Source organism: Vipera ursinii, assembly GCF_947247035.1.
Source record: "Vipera ursinii genome assembly, chromosome: 1".
Lineage (NCBI taxonomy): Eukaryota > Metazoa > Chordata > Lepidosauria > Squamata > Viperidae > Vipera > Vipera ursinii.
The window spans coordinates 115,248,158-115,270,529 of record NC_139512.1 but is presented as its reverse complement, the minus strand read 5'-3'; the positions used below and the strand labels follow the sequence as shown (position 1 = coordinate 115,270,529).

Here is a 22,372-nt window from a genome sequence, read left to right as displayed (position 1 = left end):
CACCTTAATGCACAGTCACTTCTCTTTTCCGTGTTGGATCAAGTTATTTCTATTTATTATACATTTAAAATCAGTCATACTGCTATTCTTGCCTGAGATTCTTAGGGTTTGCCATCTTTATATCCTAATTATTTTACCTGCATTTTCATTATATGTGTTTATCATACATACCCTATAGGTTAAAATATTTTGAAAATATATCTTTGGAAAGAAAAAAAAGTTGCTCATAGGAGACTTGTACCCAGAAAGTTCATTTAATAAGCCAGGATATTTGAAGAACTATTTTGCCCCAATGGGATTGTGCATCCCTACTCATTCTAGCATAGGGGTGGGTAACTATGGCAACTTTACAACTGTGGACTTCAACTCCCAGAATTCCTGAGCCAACCATGGGAGTCAAAGTGCACAGGTTGTAAAGTTGCCATAGTTGCCCACATCTGTTTGAGCAGAAGGGGACCTACTGCAGACTCCATCAGCCAAGGACTCCTAGACTCCAAGGTCTAGGAGAAGAGCCTTTTCTGGTGTGGTCCTGCCTTTGGAACATCTTGCCACTGGAGATGAGATTCACACACACACACCCATCCTTCTGGCCTTGGTTCTGCTAGTTGGCTTGGGGATGCTCTAGGCTGGAGGTGGTTGGTGCAGTGCCAGAGAAGACACCACTTCAGCCCCATGTTTTATTTAAGTCTTGTAATTTTAAATTGTTTTTATGTTTAGGTTTTTATTGTATTATAAGACACCAAGAATTAACTTTAGAGGGTGATATAAGTGGCATATAAATTTAATAAGTAATTTTAAAGGAGGAGACCCATTCTTTGATTTGTGATAGATGAAAATATGCTTTTGATTGTTCCCTCTAAAATGTTTTCTTTTACAAGGGAGCCTTTTTTTTAAGAAACAGTCTCTAAGGATACAAGCATAACAGATGATGATGTCTTCTCAGGGGGACAAAGCGGATTATTCTTGCCTCTTGTTTATCTTTCTGTGTTGGTAATTGTACAGCAAAGTAAGTCAGTCCTGGAGAAATAAATGTTATACAATAGTAGCGAATATCTGTAGCTCCGGTGTAAGATGAGGGTGGCACTGGCACTCCACAATTCCATCGACAGACAGATTGACCCACAACCAGCCTACAAACCCCTCAGAATCTGAATCAACCACACAGCCAACCAGAGACAGCACCAATCCTCAACCAAGTCACGCAAGCCCCCCCCCTCTCAGCAGTTCACCTCCCAATGACCCTGACCTGACGACCCATACCTGACCCATCACAAAACCTTTACTTGACACACCCACACCTGAAGCCCTGATAAACAGAAGAGCGCTGACAGAGACATCCCCTAAACGCTGCTTAAGATGTTACCTAGCCTGTTAACGAAACATTTGGAAATCAACCCACAAGCTCGGAGAACAAACCTCAAATAAATGTTAGCCCTTTTTTTGGGGGGGGGGAGGAATCAATTCTGCCATAAATTGATGGGTTGTAAATGAATTTCAGTAGGGTGATGCTAGACTCAGGACCGCTATATGGGTTAAGGACCACATACAACTCTTAAATGATAATATTCCTATCTTTTGAACATATAAATGGGTAGAGACTTCTGCATGACTGCACTGAAAATCATGGACATGCTTGTTCATCAAGAAACTGTTTTTTGTTTTAAGTGTTACAATGATTGTAGTTGTTCATATGCATTTCTGATGTTTCTGTGAGCAACAGATTGTTCCTTGTATCACAATCACAAGCTATTATTACTAGGAGCTCAAGACGTTTTGCTGTGTGAGGCAGTGGACAAAAAGGTGTCCCTCTGCTACATATATACAGATAGCTTAACTTCAACACTGGCAGAAGAATTGTATCCTTCACTCTACTCAAGAAGGGCGTACTAGTTTGATGGCATAAGCCCCACCTGCCATTTTGTCATTCAGTACCTTTCCATTTCCTTATTCCTCTATGCACCAATGTATGTCATATATGGTCATACCTCACATGCATTGATTAAAATTTTTATTTTTGCTTACTTGGTTAGGTGTTTTATTGGTGTTTTGTTCAGCCATACTGCCTGAGATATCGGTAATGCAAGCCTCTAGTTTCTTGCTACCCGGACTAGCAACATGCAAGCAAGTACTAGCTCTGAAAAATGGGAATGCACATATAACAGAGAAGCTAGGGTTAGGAGGATCAAGTGCAGTTGGAGATACTGCTGTAATGCCTTCCTGCATCTTTTGTTTGAGGTAGGTACCTCACTGCCTAATGGCTGAGCTGGCCAATCTTTAAACGAGGATTGGAAAATTATGTTCCAAAATCTATGTATGATTGATGATCCCTCTTTAGAATTTTGGAGCACTTTCATGCAACTACAATCCTGGAGTACACTCTAATATAATGGGATCATCCTTCTCAGATTAAGAATCAACAGGATCAGAAAGATCAGTGATGTAATCCTCTTCTTGGCAGAACAGATTAGCAGCTTTCTGAAAATGAGGTAAACTGACAAAGGCAAGCCCCAGTGGAGCTAATGGAAATGGAGGGATCCAGAATCTGTGGTCCTTCGTATAGCAGATACAGACAGAAGCATAATCAGAACACTTCATATTTAAGAAGAAACTATTACAGAAAACAGCTTCTGAACTATATATTATTTAACTTTAAAATGAAATTGTTTCCTTTTCATGTAATGCCATGTCATGATCTTGCAGACTGCAAGCCTATGAGCATTTTTTAAAAATTAATTATACTTATTCTGAGAATATGTTTGGCTGAAGAGCAAGATAAATTCCTACTAACTAACTAAAATAAGTAAATAAAGCAAGTCAATAGAGGACATTTTTGTGAAAAAAGTACTATTATATAATTTTAGAACATAGGAAGATGTAGAATGGTAAGTCCACAAAATTATAAATAATATTGATTAAAATTGGTGACATCTAACAACATGCAGATACGTATTTATATACTATACATATATAAATCTGTGGGATTTATAGCCATTGTATAGCCAAATGACTAGTTACATAAAATACATATTTGAAGCACTAAACAGCCTATGGTTATTAAAATGATGGGGAAATAGTTTTATTTTTAAATTGAATAAATAACAAATTGCTGTATCTCTTTACTTTAGTTGTACTCATCTTATTAACTTTATTAAAGTACCTGGTTGACTACTGCCCAGCTAACTTCACGTATGACAAACTGGCAAAACCAATAGATAATAAATATTCTCTAGGGTTCTTATGCTTGCCATGATTATTTTACATAACTGTGTGGCAATTTCACAAATAGGCTATCAAAATGTGTACAGCGGTCTTCATAGATGGAATACTAAAATGTGTAAAATCTTTGACCTAACCTGATAAGAGAAGTGAGTTAACTGTATGATCCCAGTTTCACTATGAGTTGCATTCGAAAAGCCAAAAGGCTGCAGATGGTTGTGCAGAATTGACTGCCGTATCCAAGACTAGATGGAAAAGGTGTCCAGTACCTAATAAAAGATGTTTGATTTTGCTATAAACTTATTTATTGCAATCTTTTAATTACAAACTTCTGCCTCACGCACATAGGGTATTAATAGTTAATATATGTGAAATCTCATTCCTTATTGAAAATAGATTTTGGAATAGTCGATAATTTAATTTTTTTTTAAGCATCCTAAATATTGTCACATATATTGCAAACAAATCAAAGATAAACGTTTACCCTTATAAATACATTTTATCAATCACTATGGGACGCACATCTACTGCTTTATCCTGCACCCACAATCTCTTGCTCCAGAAAAGGGTAGACCTTCGTTGCAGTTTGTCATTTATTCAGCACAGAACAGGAGTCGGAAATGGCGCGCGCTTTTTTGTGGATTCTAAACTACAATACCCATTAGCCCACACGCCAAAGGAAGTTGCTCAGTCTTTTGGTGTTCCGGGAAGAGCGAAGAGCAACATCGTGACGTATTATTATTGCGCCGGACAGGTGAAGGTGACGAGGGTAGAAGCTGCAGCTGGGGAGACCTTCCCCCTCCCCCTTCGCTCTCCGCTATGTTGGGGGCTCAGCCCTTGCGCCTCCGTCCGATCTGCACCCAGGCTCGCTTTTTTTCCGCCGCCGCCGCTCCGGAATCGGTGATTTCTACTTGCCATTCTTTTTTTTTTCTTTTTTTCAACAAGGGCAGGGGTCTTCAAACTTGGCCCTTTTATGACTTGTGGACTTCAACTCCCAGAATTCCTCAGCCAGCAAAGCTGGCTGAGGAATTCTGGGAGTTGAAGTCCACAAGTCATAAAAGGGCCAAGTTTGAAGATCCCTGAACAAGGGAAAGGGAAGAAGGGATGGGGACTTATGCAACTACAGCAATGGTTCTCAGCTACCCTGCTGCGGCGCATAGACGTGCCATGGCTTGTTTCTAGTGTGCCACGAGATTCTTGCGTTATGTTATGTTTTTCTACTACGCCTATTCTGTGTAACCCATTGTACAATGCAAATATTAAATTATTTAATTTCCCCTCGAATCGTGTCTTACACTTTTAAAAACATTATATGCAATTAATAATTGTGCGGTGTGCCACAGGACTGTGTTACGTTCAGTATTGTGTTGCAGTTGAACTAGAGCAGGGATAGGCAACCTTGGCTGTTTTATGACTCGAGGACTTCAACTCCCAGAATTCCTGAGCCAGCATTAAAGAGTCATAAAAGAGCCAAGGTTGCCTAACCCTGAGAGGAATAAAGGAAGGGAGGATGGATGATGGAGATCTCCAAAGTCCTACTTTTTGGACCTCCTCAGTTCCTCCAAAAAGCCTTTTAATTATTTCTATTTTTAGCATGAACATGTATTTTAGAATATACATTCTCTGGGGAGAGTGTTAGTGTTTTTTCCTTGCTTATTATGATGATGGCTCAGTTTCTGTGCTTAGCTTTTGGAAAGATTTATTTGCCCTTTTTGTTTTGCTTTTGTACTTTTTTTTAGTATAGCTTTCTTCAAAGTTAAAGCTATTTCTTTTTGTTTGACAGGCACCCCCAAAGAAAACTCAGTTTGGTCCCCTCAAAGATGAGGATCGCATTTTTACTAATCTTTATGGACGCCATGATTGGAGGTGAGAAACAAAAATGCAGAATGTATTTTGCTTACTGACAGGAAAATATACAGTTCCCAAGCCTTTTTTAGCTAGTGGAGAAAAAAATAAGTTATAAAGAAAATGGAGGATTAAACATTTAACTAGTGAATGACTTAAAGGCTGCCAAAAATATTTTTCTACTTATCTAACAGCTGTGGTTTACTTAAATACAATTGTATGCATTCACTGATTGCAAAATTGCTTTCTTGGCAACTAAATTTCTCTGGTATTTTGATACTGCACAATTATGCATTTATTTGTGCAGCTACTACTTTTGAGGTTTTCTGGCTATTATAAAAGAAGAAGATGCCAGGATATTGCCATGTCCTAGCTTCTACTACTTTGCATACAATAGAAAATAGGGAAGAAAAATCCACAGTGATCTGCTTGGGGTCAATATGACCATGGATAGAGTTGGAGGCCTTACTCAATCCTACAGGTGAAACTCAAAAAATTAGAATAGCATGCAAAAGTTCATTTATTTCAGTAATGCAACTTAAAAGGGGAAACTAATATATGAGATAGACTCATTAAATGCAAAGCAAGATAGTTCAAATCGTGATTTGTCATAATTGTGATGATTATGGCTTACAGCTCATGAAAAGCCCAAATCCACAATCTCAGAAAATTAGAATATTGTGAAAAGGTGCAATATTCTAGGCTCAAAGTGTCCCACTCTAATCAACTAATTAAGCCATAACACCTGCAAAGGGTTCCTGAGCCTTTAAATGGTCTCTCAGTCTGGTTCAGTAGGAATCACAATCATGGGGAAGACTGCTGACCTGACAGTTGTGCAGAAAACCATCATTGACACCCTCCATAAGGAGGGAAAGCCTCAAAAGGTAATTGCAAAAGAAGTTGGATGTTCCCAAAGTGCTTTATCAAAGCACATTAATAGAAAGTTATGTGGAAGGGAAAAGTGTGGAAGAAAAAGGTGCACAAGCAGCAGGGATGACTGCAGCCTGGAGAGGATTGTCAGGAAAAGGCCATTCAAAAGTGTTGGGGACTTTCACAAGGAGTGGACTGAGGCTGGAGTCAGTGCATCAAGAGCCACCACACACAGACGGATCCTGGACATGGGCTTCAAATGTCGTATTCCTCCTGTCAAGCCGCTCCTGAACAACAAACAACATCAGAAGCGTCTTACCTGGGCTAAAGAAAAACAGACCTGGTCTGTTGCTCAGTGGTCCAAAGTCCTCTTTTCTGATGAGAGCAACTTTTGCATCTCATTTGGAAACCAAGGACCCAGAGTCTGGAGGAAGAATGGAGAGGCACACACTGCAAGATGCTTGAAGTCCAGTGTGAAGTTTCCACAGTCTGTGTTGATTTGGGGAGCCATGACATCTGCTGGTGTTGGTTCACTGTGCTTCATTAAGTCCAGGGTCAACGCAGCCGTGTACCAGGAGATTTTGGAGCACTTCATGCTTCCTTCCGCAGATGAGCTTTATGAGGATGCTGACTTCATTTTCCAGCAGGACTTGGCACCCGCCCACACTGCCAAAAGCACCAAAACCTGGTTCAATGACCGTGAGATTACTGTGCTTGATTGGCCAGCAAACTCGCCTGACCTGAACCCCATAAAGAATCTATGGGGCATTGCCAAGAGAAAGATGAGAGACATGAGACTGAACAATGCAGAAGAGCTGAAGGCCGCTATTGAAGCATCCTGGTCTTCCATAACACCTCAGCAGTGCCACACTCTGATAGCTTCCATGCCACGCCGCATTGAGGCAGTAATTGCTGCAAAAGGGGCCCAAACCAAGTACTGAGTACATATGCATGCTTATACTTTTCAGAGGTCTGATATTGTTCTATGTACACTCCTTGTTTTATTGATTGCATGTAATATTCTAATTTTCTGAGATTGTGGATTTGGGGTTTTCATGAGCTGTACGCCATAATCATCACAATTACGACAAATCACAGCTTGAACTATCTTGCTTTGCATGTAATGAGTCTATCTCATATATTAGTTTCCCCTTTTAAGTTGCATTACTGAAATAAATGAACTTTTGCACGATATTCTAATTTTTCGAGTTTCACCTGTACATCTTTCTGCTCCTTTTTAGAGGGAATTAAGAAAGAGATGGAGAGCTAAAGAAAGACTTATTTTCGTTATGTTTCTCTTAGTTTTTACCACTGTTTTAGAATAACAGAGTGAAGGTTAATGCCTGTTTATTCTATAAATTATTGGTCTGCATACAGGGGCTAAGAGAATAAGCAATGAAACATGCAGTGTGGTGCAAATTCTGTCCTTTACTTCTGCTACAAATACCAGAGGACAAGGCTTCGGTTATAACGTTATGACACATGTGTCATTTTGGCATCATTATGGTTAGAAATGAGGACTCTCAATTCCATCTACAAGAAGAGGATATATTTGTTAATTCCAAACAGTCAATGTCCTTTACATTAGTTTTTAACATTTGCACAATGTCTTATCTCATACTTTGACTTAATGAAGCATGTCATTTGAACAAGATTTATGAACTGTGATATCAGGACTGGTGTTATGCTTCTCTGTGACATCTTCCCCACATTATTTCATGTGTAATAGCACTACAGTTCTTAGTGTGGTGGAAATTTGGAGTGTAAAGTATCTTGAGGGCCAATAGGCTTGGAAGTGTAATAATTATTATCTGTTAGATTCATACAGTATCCCAGTATTTATACTGTACTATTGGTATATAACTCAAGATAGAATCAAAATGCTCCTGCCTCCTATTTTTTATATATTCTCTATTAAGAAGCCTTAATATAGGGTGGGTTGGCCAAGAGAGATCAGCTGGGTCAAAATCCTGATTAATGCCATATTCATGCCAAAAGGAAGACTAGAACTTGCATCTTCCCAGTTTCTGGTCCAGTATCTTAACCACTATATTAAACTTCTATCATATTCTGAGATACCTGAACAACCCCAGATGGGGAAAGCAGCTCTAAATTTATTTACAAAATGGAGTTAATATGCACGACTCTTTCTTTTTTGTCTCTAGGTTGAAAGGGGCTTTGAGCCGAGGTGACTGGTATAAAACCAAGGAAATTCTGCTGAAGGGCATTGATTGGATCTTGAATGAGATAAAGATTTCAGGCCTGAGAGGCCGAGGAGGAGCTGGCTTTCCCACTGGCCTCAAGTGGAGCTTTATGAATAAGCCTCCAGATGGCAGGTGTGGTATTAATGATGAAAATTGTAGTTTCGAACACTAGATCTTAAGCCATAGTTTTTTCTTTCTACTTTTGAGTTGGAAGGCCATTTATTATTAATTAGAATTTGGGACTGTGGTTTCCATTTCAATATTTTACATTTAAAATTGTGCATCTCAGCTTTGAGGAATGATTTATACCTGTTTCAAAAGTTTTAAGCCCATCTTCTTTCTTTTTTTTTTTTTTTAAAAAGTTGTGTTCTCTAGATAGATTGGCTCTGTGAAGCAGCCAAATCTCTGGACTTCTTATCCAGAAGAGCTGCTATAAAGTGGGATAGTTGGTTTGGCTAGGTCAGGGGTGTCAAACTGCGGATGTGTCATGCGGAAACTGCGCCCACCCCATTGCCGGCAATGGCAAAACCATCCTGATACGTTGCACGACATCACATGACGTCGCGAGTTTGACATGTCTGGGCTAGGTGAATAGAGTGTGAGATTTGTACTTGGAAAAGTCAGCTTTAAATATCTCCTTGCGTGCTCTTATGTGAAATTCACCTTTTCTCAGCCTACTTTGTGATATGGTTAAAATATTATCATTTACTGTGGCTGCAGAAATACAAATGTAGCTTTCTCAGTGATACTTAAGATGCATACTTGTATGCTCAGGTTTCCTAAGCCCTTGATGCTGAAGTTGAATACTACAAAGTGAAGATCCTGAACTGGATAGACTAGTTATGCGGTCTGTTTTTAATAGATAGTAAGCAGATTAGGTAGCATTGCTAACTGTAGCACAAACTGATGGAGAGGCTTTTCTTCTTGTCGGTGGATATTATTATTTCTGTATTTCAGGCCTAAGTACTTGGTAGTGAATGCGGATGAAGGGGAACCAGGAACTTGTAAGGATCGGGAGATTATGCGTCACGATCCCCATAAGCTAATAGAGGGCTGCCTAGTGGCAGGGAGATCTATGGGGGCTCGAGCTGCCTATATCTACATACGTGGAGAGTTCTACAATGAAGCATCAAACTTGCAGGTAAGATGCTGTCTCTTGTGGTTGCTTTAATATTGCCTGCCAGATTGCCTTTTTCTATGGTCAGAAATCAAGGTCACCAGTGTTGGGGTTTGGCTATAGTAATTAATGCTTTCTTACTTTTATTAGGTGGCAATTAAGGAGGCCTACGAAGCAGGACTGGTGGGCAAGAATGCTTGTGGCTCTGACTATGACTTCGACGTCTTTGTGGCAAGAGGGGCAGGTGCCTACATTTGTGGCGAGGAGACAGCACTTATTGAATCCCTTGAGGGCAAACAGGGCAAGCCGCGCCTCAAGCCTCCTTTCCCTGCAGATGTAGGTGAGGCATTTTAAATGCTCCTTCCACTAATGGTTGTGGGTTTGTGTGTGTGTGTATGTGTTGGTATTTCTAATACGCTTCCTCAAGTCAACATGAGACTCTCATTGTCTATCTGTGAATGACTTCCTCGACATACTTTTTTCACCTAAAGTAACTTTGAAGTCCCTTTCATATATCCCATTTAATAGTACTAGAACTCCCGTTTTGATTATTCTTGTGCCCATTCTCCTTTTCATCGTAGATCCTACAGAAATGTTGTTCATGTTAAGCCATTTTCTTTCTCTAGGAGTTTTTGGGTGCCCTACTACAGTAGCAAATGTGGAAACAGTTGCAGTAGCACCTACCATCTGCCGTCGAGGAGGTACCTGGTTTGCTGGCTTTGGACGGGAGCGTAACTCTGGCACTAAGCTCTTCAATATCTCGGGCCATGTCAATAATCCTTGTACTGTGGAAGAAGAGATGTCAGTACCATTGCGTGATTTAATTGAACGACATGCAGGTGAGAGTAACTTACTTGCCCTGAAGAATGAGCTGTCACTTTAATTTAGATGCCTCATATTAGTGGCATCATCTTTTTAGTGCATTTTGTTCCTCTTGTATGTTGACCTGATCCAATCATCCAAAGAGCCAGGCCTCATAGTGTGTTTCTGCCTTCTAATCAGGGGGCATTAGAGGTGGATGGGATAACTTACTCGCTGTGATTCCTGGAGGCTCTTCCACTCCCCTCATCCCCAAGTCAGTATGTGAGACAGTTCTGATGGACTTTGATGCCTTGGTGGAGGCACAGACCGGGCTTGGGACAGCAGCTCTCATTGTCATGGACAAATCGGTAAGCAATGTTCCCTAGAGTTATTTCTCTGTGTTTTGCATATGGCATGTCTTCATTTTCTTCTCTTCTCCCCAGACAGATATAGTTCGAGCCATTGCCCGCCTCATTGAATTTTACAAGCACGAAAGTTGTGGTCAGTGCACACCATGCCGAGAAGGTGAGTGTTATTATTCAAACCTTTTGAAGTATTAGCAAAATTATCCCAGAATTCTCTGAATTAGGGTTGGGATTGGAAAAAAAAAAACCCTCCATAATTTCACATTTTTTTGCTTATGCCAGTATTATTTAAAATACAGCGGAAACAGATATGTGAAAATCCCTGAGGAGGGAAATTGCTAAGGTGAGGTCAAAGAAAGTCCTGTAACTTGGTCAGCAAAATCAATTTCCACTTCTGTGTTCAGTATTGGGCTGCCTTGCTGAATTTCGTGAGGCTTTGTATTCCACTGTGAATGTTGATTCCCTTCCCACAGGTGTTGACTGGATGAACAAGGTCATGTGGCGATTTGTGAGAGGCAATGCACAAGTGGCAGAAATTGATGCACTCTGGGAGATTAGCAAACAAATTGAGGGTCACACTATCTGTGCCCTGGGAGATGGGGCTGCTTGGCCTGTGCAGGTAATTTCCTTTTTACTTAAATGTGCTGAAGAATCATGCAATTTGCTTGAGGGAGGGCTAGAAATGAAATGATTTGGTAGGGAGGCCTCAGTATGGGGAATGCTACAGATATATTTAATCGCTAAGTCCTGTGCTTGATTTCTTCTCACAGGGTCTAATTCGTCATTTCCGTCCAGAGTTGGAGGAACGGATGAAGCAATATAATGAATCTAAAAAGCAGCAGGCATCTGGGTGAACAGTTATAAAGCCCACCTCAAAGAAGTTACAGTGTTCTATTATTTTTTGTAAGCCCACATCTACTCTTGCTTGGGCTTCAGTAACACTGTTTGATTTCTGTTATTTGTCACAACCTGCCTCAACTCCCAGTTTTTCTTTTTTGCTTTCTTATTGGGCAGTTTATCTATTAAATACTTTAGACTGATCTGTGTAATTTCTTACAGGAAGGAGAATAAGATGAATAGCTGGATGTGATCTATTGAATTTATATACCACCTAATTGACAAATGTGGCTCTGCATGGTGTACAGTATTAGAAATAGAATGCAATAAGCCCCAAGAAAGTAACTGAAAATCAAACCACACAGAACGCCTCACAACATCTCACAGAACAAGCGCAGCCGACATCCTGTGTTCAAGGCCCTTGAATTGTCTTTATATACTTCTTGGGGACATTGACTATGAAATGAAACAAAGAAGTCCTTCCAATCTCTATGAGGTCATAGGAAAATATTGTCCAAAAGACCAGTCAGGATTCTGTGATACAGGGGTTCCCAACCCCTGATCCGTGGAATGGTACTGGTCCACGGCATGCCAAAAACGGCTGCGCAAACAAGTGATTCTCAGGATGCAGGCAGTACCTGAAACCACGCCCCCTCTGGTCCATAGAAAAAAGTCTCCATGGAACTGGTCCCTGGAGCCCAAAGGTTTGGGGGTGGCTGCTGTACTTCGTGAATATAACTTAGATGAACTCATTTAAACCTTTATTTTCCCATTCCTAATTCTTTTGCAAGGTTTATAAATGTGCAGATGAAAAGGAAAGCTGCTTGTACTAGTAATTTGTAAATATTTTTTTAAGTAGTATCTGGATAAAATGGTCCAATGCAGTACATCTGGCTCTACAGGTATATTTCAGTATTGTCTTGCATATGTAGTTGGATATGCAGTTGGCCATGTCATGTGGGGGAATTCATTGGAGAAAGCAATTATTTTTGGAAGAGTTAGGGGTAAAAGGAACCCAGGCTGTGAAAGAACATGATGGCTGGACACTTATCAAACCTGACACCGGCCAGAGCATAGAAAAACTCTGTGAAATAGGGCAAGATTGGAAGATGTGGAGAGAGCTGGCCTGTAGAACCACCATGAGTCGGACTCGATTGAATTGTAGTATCATCATGCTGTTGGATGAGCAGTATCAGTCATCTTTAGAAACTATGGGAGCTTAGTAAGAAAGGAATAGTGCAGTATAATAAAAGATGTATTTCATTCATTACTTCTTGAACTAGCTTTTTGAATAATGTACAGTTTCAGGATTCACGTACTATGCCCTAACAGGCAACCATGTTATGGCTTATAGTACATTATGTAATTCTTGTACTCTTGCCCCAGCTGTTGCTCTGGGACAAGAGACAAAACAAAGTTTCAAATTGTTTCATACTGAATGGAGTAGTTTGTCTTTGGGCTGTTATGATTTTTTCCCCCTCTATGGTTTTCTATACAGGTTTTTAAACTATATGCCACCTAGAGTTATTAGTTCAATGGCCTCTAAATAGATATTGTACTGTAGTACAAAGTCCTGTTTCATCCACAATGAGAAGAAAGAGCACAGGATCTATGGAGAACGTGGAGAGGATGAAAAAGAGGAATTCCAGGGCTCCAACCTCACTCAGGAATGTTAAAATGGGACCTGCTCTCTTACCCACTTTACATATGTTCAGCACTGGTGGCATTTGAACTATTTTACATATTTCTCCCTAGTGAATAGGCCACAATTTTTGCCTAATGTATTAAGGCTAGCAGACATGCTTAAATAACTTCCTGAATAATAGGTGATACTATCACAAGAAATTCTGTGGGCTATTTATCAGTTTACTTCTAGATAACAAAGGATTATGACAATTCTTGGGTGCATTTATTATCTTATTTATTTGTATCCCTTTATTACTTTTACAAGTAACTCAAAGCCACAAACATCATTTTGGGGACTAATTCCAAGGCAGAAGACCCCAAATAAAATATTTCCATTTTGTGATTGATGCTCTCATTTTGCCATCTTCATGTGGTTAATGCCTGTCCTGAAAAGTAAGGATTTTTAAAATTACTGTTTGATGAATACCTTAAAATTTCACAAAAGCATCAACTTAAGTTAAATGGATAGAGTCTAAGAATACATGTATAATGGGTGGAGTTCAGACTTTTCCTGTGAATCATTGAAAGAAAACAGGATGCCTTAAAGCAGGGGTCTTCAAACTAGGCCCTTTTATGACTTGTGGACTTCAACTCCCAGAATTCCTCAGCCAGCGAGCGTGGCTGAGGAATTCTGGGAGTTGAAGTCCACAAGCCATAAAAGGGCCAAGTTTGAAGACCTTTGCCTTAAAGAGCCCTCAAGGTCTTTTTCAGGGGCAAGGGAGCTCTTGCTTGCACCGCCCAGCCTCTCAGTTTGGGGCGTGGCTTTGCCACCCACCGGTCTCATTGGTTGAGGCAGCGTCCTCGGCTGTCGGTTTTACGGTGCTCTCGGCGAAGAATTCCCTCTTTTGACGGAGGAACGTTTCTACGAGGTTAGACTGGCGCTCTCCATGTTTCGGCCTGGCGGAAGTGCGCCTTCACTGACATCGCTCTATTCCCCCATTTGTTGAAAAGCAAGCTGGGAAGCTTTTCTGTCCCGCCATGTTTGTAGAGGGGCCGGGCGGGGCTAATAGGAAGACCTGAGAAGTGGGATTCTCTGCTCGGCTTTGGGTTGCTCTAAGTAGCTGGTTGGGTCGCCGGGTAGTTTGCGGGTAACTACGGTAGCAGATCGAGGAGTGTGTTGTGCCTTTCCTCGGTGGCTGCTACCGAAAGAACCTCCTCTGTGTGTGTGTGCGTGTGTGTGTGTGCTTCTGGAGACTTTGAATGGGACGGTTTCAGAAGCCTCGGCTTCTCCTCGCTGGGATGGACTACGGCTCCCATCTACCTCAGGCTGGGTTGGCTGATGATGACGGGAGATGATGTCCTGCTTATATGGAGAACCCTGGGTGAAGCTGATAAGGCAAAACCGAAACGCCCGAGATCTGTACCCTGATTAACCACCCTGTGATAGGTCTTGTCCTCTGACTATGGAGGACTTAAACCCCTGCCTGGTCTGGGCTTGTCAAATTCTCCGTGGACTTTCTGGGTCTTTGTGCTTGTACGACGGTCGCAGCCGCGTTTCCTGACATGATACGAACCGACTGTCGCAGTCCAAGAGTGGTTGGTCCAAATTTGACAGGGAAGATGAAATGCAGACCTTTTGAGTGTGGACTCCAGACTTTAGCCCTCCCTGCCTCTCTTGCCACAACAAGTTTGGACTAACTTAAGAACCTCGAGGTGAGGCTGAAGGAATTACTAAGTCACAAGGTGTGGGCTGCCATTCTGGTGAAATTCTTCCCTTCCTCTTTTTCCCCCATTTAGGGCACTATGCTTCCTTCTCTGCCCTACCTCTGCCAGCGTACACGCCATATACCCATAACCAGTGTGGGTCTGGTACGTAGATATTTAACCTGGGAAAACGAGCAGCGGTGCAGAGGACTGCTAGAGAAATCCACCGTCCAATACAGGAAAGAAACTGTTGGGGCAGCTGTGCTGGTATCTCTGTGCTCTGTGGCTGGGGACCCAGCGATCCTGTACACTCTGCGCTCCAGCACTCTGACCGGTTTATACAAAGGACAAGTCAGGTACCTGGCAGCTTGATTTTCCACCTTGGTAAATGCAAAGATAAATGGCAGAACACCCAGACGGGAGTCCCCAGTTGCAACCTTTTGTTGTCTTTGATGGATCTCATAAATTCTCTGAAGAACAGTTGAAAGTCTGCGTCTAGAGAAGATTAAAGAGACGCATAATACCGGTAGTGGTCTCCAGATATATGAAAGTTTTGCAAAAGGAAGGCAGGACACAATTGTTCTAGAGTTGTTCTAAAGAAAGGGCAGGGAAACATTGTTTAGCTGAACGTTACAACTGGCGTGCAAACATTTAATAGCAATATAGACTGGGGAGCTATTTAAAAGCAGGATGGCAATTCAACAGGATGTATCTTCATTAAGGAACCTGTACAAAGTTAGCGATTGAGCCAGAAGATGTCCAGGAAAAATTTGACTTTTCGAGTCCCCATCAACCCCAAGTAATCTTAAGATTTTCTCCTCCCAAACGTCCCCTGCACAATAACTGATTTGCTTTTGCAGTTTCCCAGGTGGAAAGTGTGATGACACTGACCAGGATGCCATCAGCACAGCATTGCGGGAGACCCATGAAGAGCTGGGTGTACAGTTAAAGGAAGACTGTGTCTGGGGAATCATGAGACCTGTTCCTGATAGGGTAATGCTTAATGTATCCCCATATCTTCAGGGATAACATGAGGTTTCTGTCATGAAATCACGATGGATGTCCCGTTTTGTGCTTGGATCAGTAGGGGAAAAACCTTTTTTTGCAATTGCTGTCTGAGATGAAAGAAATGGAAAATTTCCAGAAAACAGAAAAGGCTGGGCTAGGGGTTTAATATGCTACTTGGGATATGCCTTGCAAGAGTAAGCATGGAGTAGCCAAGGACTCACATCTGTTTAATTCTGCCTTTTTTCAGACTAATATGATGGTGGCTCCTGTACTAGCAAACTTGGGGCCTCTGGAGGACCTGGCACTGAAACCTAACCCCCAAGAGGTGAATCAGAATATTAACTGAAACACAGCGACAGTGTATCACATGCTATTTTTATTCAATATTTTTTTCCAGGAAGTTGGGTATGAAAGAAAATTCTCAGTGATGTTCTACTGGCAATCTTCCTGTGCTAAGCACTACTTCCCTTGGAAGTAATCTCTTAAGTGGAGCATAAGCAACTTCTGGGAGGGACCATATGGATGGGCTGCATCATTTTCTTTTTGATACCAGATGTTTCTCTTTCTGAACCTGTCTCTCCCCCACTCTTTTTTTGTGCTCTGTGTTTCTGATCTTCTCTCCCCCCCCAATATTACAATTTAAAATCTGAACTAATTACTTTCAAAAGATTTGGATGGAAGAGAAGATAGTTATCCCACAACTAAACTTGACAATTTATTCTTCCACTCAATCTTCATTGTTCAATTTACAGGTTGAGGCTGTCTTCACACTGTCTTTTTCCCACTTGCTACAAGAAAAGAACCAGGGCTACACCCACTACTGCCGTGATGGTGTCTACCGCTATACAATGCCTGTCTTCCTGCATGGTCCTCACCGTGTGTGGGGTCTTACAGCAATCATAACAGATCTGACTCTGGAGATGCTAGCACCAGGGAAATACCACAGGCGGACTTATGTCAAGGGTCAGCTCTGACTTTGGGCCCAGATTCACATTGGGATCTCTTAAGATCTTTTTCTGCTTTCCATATTTATCAAAGGACTTTAGAATTGACGATCTCGTCAACCAAGTGCTGCTTTTTTCCCTTTTCATGAGAATCTTCAAAACTCGGGTCAGCTCAGTTCTGAATAACAAGAAGAAAGTCGTTTATCTCTAGTTCACTACCTCGGAATGCAACTATTACATTATTGGCAAAAAGCAATGAGGAAACATCTATCTAGTTTACTGTCAGTTGTTACCTGAATAAACAAGGACACCTGAAACCTTATGCAGGTTTCTGTTTTGTCAGGTACCGTATTTTCCGGCGTATAAGATGACTGGGCGTATAAGACGACCCCCTACATTTCCTGTTAAATTATAGGGTTTGGGCTATACTCGCCGTATAAGACTACCCCTCTTCCAACGCACACCAAATAAAAATTAAAAAACATCAGATTTGATTTTAATATGGTAATTTTAATTCAAATGCTTATGACATGCAGGTACTTAGTAGGAAAACTGTCACTTATAAACATAAGGCTGTTTGTCATCAAACATGTAAACATAAAACAGTGCAAGTGGATTAAACTTTAATAATAATAATAATAATAATAAGTTGGAAGGGACCTTGGAGGTCATCTAGTCCAACCCCCTGCTAAGGCAGGAAACCCTATACCATTTCAGACAAATGGCTGTCCAGTCTCTTCTTAAAAACTTCCAGTGTTGGAGCATTCACCACTTCTGGAGGCAGGTTGTTCCACTGGTTAATTGTTCTAACTGTCAGGAAGTTTCTCCTTAGTTCTAGGTTGCTTCTCTCCTTGACTAGTTTCTATCCATTGCTTCTTGTCCTGCTTTCAGGTGCTTTGGAGAATAGCTTGGCTCCCTCTTCTTTGTGGCAGCCCCTGAGATATTGGATCACTGCTATCATGTCACCCCTCACCCTTCTCTTCGTTAAACTACACATACCCAATTCCAGCAACCGTTCCCTATTTTCCTAATTCACTTTTTCACTTTTCCTAATTCACTCTAAAGCTTTCCCTGCGCAGAGCCTTAAGTAACACCAGCTGCCTGCAATTAATGCAGGTTCTCATCCCACCAGGCTCAAGGTTGAGTCAGCCTTCCATCTTTCCGAGGTAGGTAAAATGAGGACTCAGATTGTTGGGGGCAATAAGCTGACTTTGTAATAATGCTGCTTGGGGGGGGGGGGTGAAAGCTCTAATAAACAGGCATATACATAGAATGAAGGCTATTGCTAAGCACATTGATTTGTGCTTTAAATTGTAAGCCGCCCTGAGTCTTCGGAGAAGGGCGGGATATAAATGGGATTAAAAAAAAAAGACCAAATGGGAGATCCACTCCAGGTTTTCCAACCAGCCCGCCCAGTTCCTGAGTCAAATGTGTCCTTAGAGCTAAGCAGCTGCTCTGGCTACGGCATTCCCCACCTGCCTTTCAAGTTGCTCTTGCATTCCCCACCTGCCTACAGCTGCTCTTCAACTTTAGAAGGAAAGACGCCCAGACCCCAGCCTGTAAAAAATCACAGACTGCAGCTTCTACTCCAATTGGTCCCGCTTTCCCTGCGCAAACTAAATGGAAGATCCGCTCCAGGTTTTCCAGCCAGCCCTGTCCCTAAAGTTTCAGCACCCGGCATATAAGACGACCCCTGACTTTTGGGAAGATTTTCATGGGTTAAAAAGTTGTCTTATACGCCGGAAACTACGGTATATGTGTAGTACAAATAAAACAGGTTTTAACCTCAAAGAGATGCTAGACCTGCATTCTAGGCTTGTTTGTTTGGTAATGGCAATAACTTTATAAATGAATGATAAAGGTAGCATTTGCCAAAGAAAGCACTGACTTTTAAAGTACCCAAATAATAAGTGCCAGCCATCCAGATTAGGATAAAATTTGTGAATGAATATTGATCCCTGTTTCTTTCACATCTCCACTATTTCCTTATCACGTGGAATTTCTGTTTAGGGCTCTGTGTTGATTTAACAAAATTGTTTTTCAAGAACAGCTATAAAGTTGTAAGAAATAGTATTTAAATATTTCTGTTAATCAGAATAAATCTGAGATTGTTTAGAATATATAGAGTAATCAGTTCCTAGTTTTTTGAGACATGGAACATTTTTACTTTGCTCTTCCTACTCCCTAAAACAGCAGCATGAATGACATATTGCTACGTTTAAAAATATTCTTACTAAGGCTATGACACATTTTGTAGAACTAGGCATCTTACAAGATACTTGTGAACTGGTAAAACTTTGGTTACATGGCAATCTGAATTCCGCCTGAGGGTATTCATACAGAGAGGATGATTTCTCCTTAGCTTTTTCCCAACACTTTAGCAGACAATGATATAATTGGAATTAAAAACCAGTGGTTCAAATATTTATTTGGTATAGCAAAATTCAGAGTTGATGACAGGAATAATGGAGCTGACGCATATTTCTGAAAAGACATTCACACCAAAAATGTTAGTATCCTTCAAAGAATGTTGGTGAGTTCAGAGAGAGCTTGAAAATAAAACGGCAGAAGTGTATAGGTCTGAGTGGATGTTGTAGCTTAAGAAACCAAAACTTACAGATTATAAATTGAATATGGCTTTTGGAAAAAAGTATCAGTGAAGGTATGAGATGGACAGTCTTGTTTTACAGTAACCAGGCCACCAGCAATTTTCATATGCTGAATATGGAAAGAGGAGAGTCTTGCCTAAAAAGAGGCAATAAAAATGTGCTATTAAATTTAAATTGGTTTAATAAATACATCTCAGTCCTCCCATCTATGCATTGAGAACAATAGAACGGAACAGAATAGAATAATGGCCATGGGAAATCTCCGCAAACAGGCCCCCGTAGAAGATTGCAATGCAGTCCCAAAAGAATCTATACGTGATGCCCAGCACTGACTGCAAGCCAGAGCAGAATGACAACCTTGTAAGGTCACAAGAAAAGCCCTTCCCCTTTTGTGCATGTGTCAGGACAGGACATGCATTTCTAGAAGGAGCAGAGCTAGTAGCAGACCCTCCTTCCGTGGTTTGGGTAAAACTAGCCTGATATTTTGTAGCAATATCCACATGCAGAGCCTTCCCTTTCTCTAATATATACAGCATAGGAACATTAGACAAGAAAACCTATTGTGGCAGATGCCTCTTTTTAGGAGAGGATTCTCTCTGTGATTTTAAGATGGATCGCTTAATATTGTTCAATCTTGGACAACAGCTCTCTAAATAAGAAGAGAGTGCTATTTGAATGGAAATTTATACCTTTTAAAGCTAGGGCGATTTGTCCACTTAGTATGAAATCATTTTTTGAATGATGTGAATAGGTTGGCGGGGAGGGGGGGCTGTTCTTCTAAAGAAACCTTGTACATAGTCTTCCCATTTGGTTTTCTTAAGCTAATTGCCACAATTAGTTGTTTCATAAGGAGTCCTAATCTCTTGCACTACAAAGCAGAAGCTGAGTTCACATGTTGGGAGAAACCTGTATTGACTTACCTGACCTAGCATAGTATGTGAACTGGAGCCTACTCTGTAAACTGAAACAGTAAACCGTAGCTTATCAGTTTGTATAGTAAGGTAAAACTTAGGAAGCTAGCTATTAGGAGCCAAACGGTGCAAAAGAAGACTAGCCCAGCAGACAAATGCAACTAGAATTTAGACTGCCCTGTTGAGAGATTGATCTGCAATTTTTGCTTCCTCTATGAACATAACTACAGTATTTCTAATCAGGACAGGAGACTATCCATGAAAGAATTCTCTTGTGAAATGTTACTAAACACAACAATCAAGCTCACAGATAATAATACCAAGATTATTCCCAGTTCTACCAGTAAAGTTTATAAAATGCATTCAATAGATGGCGCTGTTGCTTTGGACAAGCATTTTCAAACCTGTTGAGGCTAGGGAACTTGTTAGTTTTTTTTAAAAAAAATTCACAAACTGATCAAGAGGTAAAACTGTGGTTAAGAAAATTGGCTGCATTTGAGAACTTTTGTTTGTTCTTAGTTCCTCACAAAATCTGTTAAGGTTCTCCAGAACACAATTTAGAAATCTAGGGGCTTCCAGTTGAGTAGCCTGTAATTTTGTGGGGTCAGAGGAGATGATACTACAAAGAGCAGTCCACTTTTCCTACTGGCACCCTCTCCCCCCCTCCCCCCCAAACAAATATAAGACTTGCTGATCTTCTGGAATGAGGAAGTCAGGAGCTTGTCTGTCTGGAGAAGTCAGGAGCAGAAGTGCAGCTGCCTGGGCTAGACTGAAAAAATGCACTGCCTAATTCCAAGCATGAAGTACTTTACGCAAGGAATGGGCTCTTTCAAGTTACTGAAGGGAATGACAGAAACTGCTTCTCTCTCCAGAAAGGAATCCTTTTCAGTGAATCCTTTTCTCTCTCTCCGAAAAAACAGTGACTACATATCGGGATGCAAAGGACACCATTGCACTGATTTTCTCCTGTAACGTTTGTCTTCGTTTGCTGTGGTTATCTCTGATAACCTGTCTGAATATCGTCTCTTTAAATGGGAGATTCTTTTAGAAAGGGAATCATCGTTTTTGGTGTATGTTTCCGTATGGTGTAATTTATGTGGTTATTTATAATTATGCTATAATTTTATATTTTTCTTACAAGTAAAATCTTTTTTTTTGAACCCAACTCAGTTCTCTCCACTTGTTTGTCTAAATAGAATGGAATAGTGTTGTGGTGTGCCAGTCATGTGCTACAGATGTTGCCTTGAAAGGTTCTTTGGAAGAGAAGCAGTTTTAAGGATGACATTCTGCTTCTTCAAATAAAGATTCTTAGGTCAAGGGGCCAGACTGACATGCTAAATAAGAAATAATTGCCATGTTGGTTCAGGGAATCAAATAAGCCCAAATAGTTCTGCATTTTCCTGTAGGTCAGATACATTTAATTGGCAAAACACAACAAAGGCAGATTACAGTACTTAGTCTTTGCAAGTTCTTTTGAAAGAAAAAGCATGGCTGGCTTGAATTTAAGTATTCATTAAATATTTTGTTGCAATTTTCACCAGAAATTGTTGTCAGTACCCCAAATACCATTCTTTATGTAGTCAATGACAATGGAGATTTTATCAGGCTTGGAGAAAATCCGAAAATTTGCTGAAGTTTATACACACATACACACATACATGCTACATGTTGAAGGAGAAAATAAAGGTCCCTCTGGGGCTGAGTATCTTCAGTAAATATACAATATTGATTGACTGTGATAGTAGGGAGAAGAATATATGCAAGAACATATCACTCCGGCATGACATTCAATATATTGTTGGGTACTAGAAAAGAAAAGAATATCCTGAATCATTTCTAGAGTTGTTAGTAATAAATTTTGAAGCCAACAGGCTTCTATGAAGAGTAGAGAATGCTTCATTTGAAAAATACCCAGATTTAAATCTAACCAAAGATTCTGAATAGAAATATTTGCCTGAAAGCTAGGGGTACTTCTTTGGAAGTGCCTGTCAGCTAGGATTCAAAGAATCTGACAGGAAGGAACAATGCCCTAGAAATGAGCTTCCATGATTTGGGGAGATGTGTGGCATGCTTGGTGGCATGTAGAAAAAATTAACACCATTGTTAGTTGGACTGAATTGTTCTCAAATTGTGGCTGCTTGGTTATGGACTCACTTGAAGTCCGATATCTCAGATCTTTTAATTTCAAGAACTGAACACTTTCTTCTCTAATTCCTAATTCTCTGATACTTGCACTGTGGTTATCAGTCCTCTCGCTAGGCAAAAGGCTGACTCACCCTCTCGTGAAAGATGGCCTCCATGTTTATGTGTCTCCC

At 40.7% G+C, this 22,372-nt stretch overlaps 2 protein-coding genes and 1 long non-coding RNA gene across 5 annotated transcripts; 2 read left to right on the top strand and 1 right to left on the bottom strand.

Annotated features, from left to right (window-relative positions):
* Positions 1–861: 861 nt before the first annotated feature.
* LOC310650826 lies at positions 862–3,934 on the bottom strand. 2 transcript variants are annotated; one of them, XR_014494456.1, is made up of 4 exons: positions 3,701–3,934; positions 3,354–3,485; positions 2,023–2,134; positions 862–1,017 (listed from the first exon to the last, which is right to left on the bottom strand). It is a non-coding gene; the product is annotated as an uncharacterized lncRNA (long non-coding RNA). The 2 variants fall into 2 exon arrangements; XR_014494457.1 differs by having other exon boundaries at positions 3,739–3,934.
* Positions 3,935–3,942: 8 nt separating this feature from the next.
* NDUFV1 (NADH:ubiquinone oxidoreductase core subunit V1) lies at positions 3,943–11,458 on the top strand. Its single transcript, XM_083379593.1, has 10 exons — positions 3,943–4,116; positions 5,000–5,082; positions 8,097–8,267; positions 9,093–9,276; positions 9,403–9,592; positions 9,879–10,091; positions 10,255–10,421; positions 10,497–10,578; positions 10,892–11,037; positions 11,189–11,458. Exons 1-10 carry the CDS (start codon positions 4,036–4,038, stop codon positions 11,270–11,272), a joined length of 1,401 nt encoding a protein of 466 aa, XP_083235719.1. The 5' UTR covers positions 3,943–4,035; the 3' UTR covers positions 11,273–11,458.
* A 2,289-nt stretch (positions 11,459–13,747) lies between these two features.
* NUDT8 (nudix hydrolase 8) lies at positions 13,748–17,013 on the top strand. 2 transcript variants are annotated; one of them, XM_083357980.1, is made up of 5 exons: positions 13,748–13,810; positions 14,679–14,941; positions 15,446–15,578; positions 15,841–15,918; positions 16,346–17,013. In XM_083357980.1, exons 2-5 carry the CDS (start codon positions 14,685–14,687, stop codon positions 16,565–16,567), a joined length of 690 nt encoding a protein of 229 aa, XP_083214106.1. In that variant the 5' UTR covers positions 13,748–13,810; positions 14,679–14,684; the 3' UTR covers positions 16,568–17,013. The 2 variants fall into 2 exon arrangements, with proteins under 2 accessions (XP_083214106.1, XP_083214105.1); XM_083357979.1 differs by lacking the exon at positions 13,748–13,810 and adding an exon at positions 13,903–14,594.
* The last annotated feature ends 5,359 nt before the right edge of the window (positions 17,014–22,372 follow it).

Excerpts from the sequence above, each read along its gene's own strand:
- NDUFV1 (XM_083379593.1), top strand. The coding sequence starts at position 4,036 with ATGTTGGGGGCTCAGCCCTTGCGCCTCCGTCCGATCTGCACCCAGGCT. Across the intron at positions 9,593-9,878 it reads TCCTTTCCCTGCAGATGTAG|GAGTTTTTGGGTGCCCTACT; the intron begins GTGAGGCATTTT and ends TTCTTTCTCTAG. Across the intron at positions 11,038-11,188 it reads GGGCTGCTTGGCCTGTGCAG|GGTCTAATTCGTCATTTCCG; the intron begins GTAATTTCCTTT and ends TTCTTCTCACAG.
- NUDT8 (XM_083357980.1), top strand. The coding sequence starts at position 14,685 with ATGCTTCCTTCTCTGCCCTACCTCTGCCAGCGTACACGCCATATACCC. Across the intron at positions 14,942-15,445 it reads TTATACAAAGGACAAGTCAG|TTTCCCAGGTGGAAAGTGTG; the intron begins GTACCTGGCAGC and ends TTGCTTTTGCAG. Across the intron at positions 15,919-16,345 it reads TGAAACCTAACCCCCAAGAG|GTTGAGGCTGTCTTCACACT; the intron begins GTGAATCAGAAT and ends TTCAATTTACAG.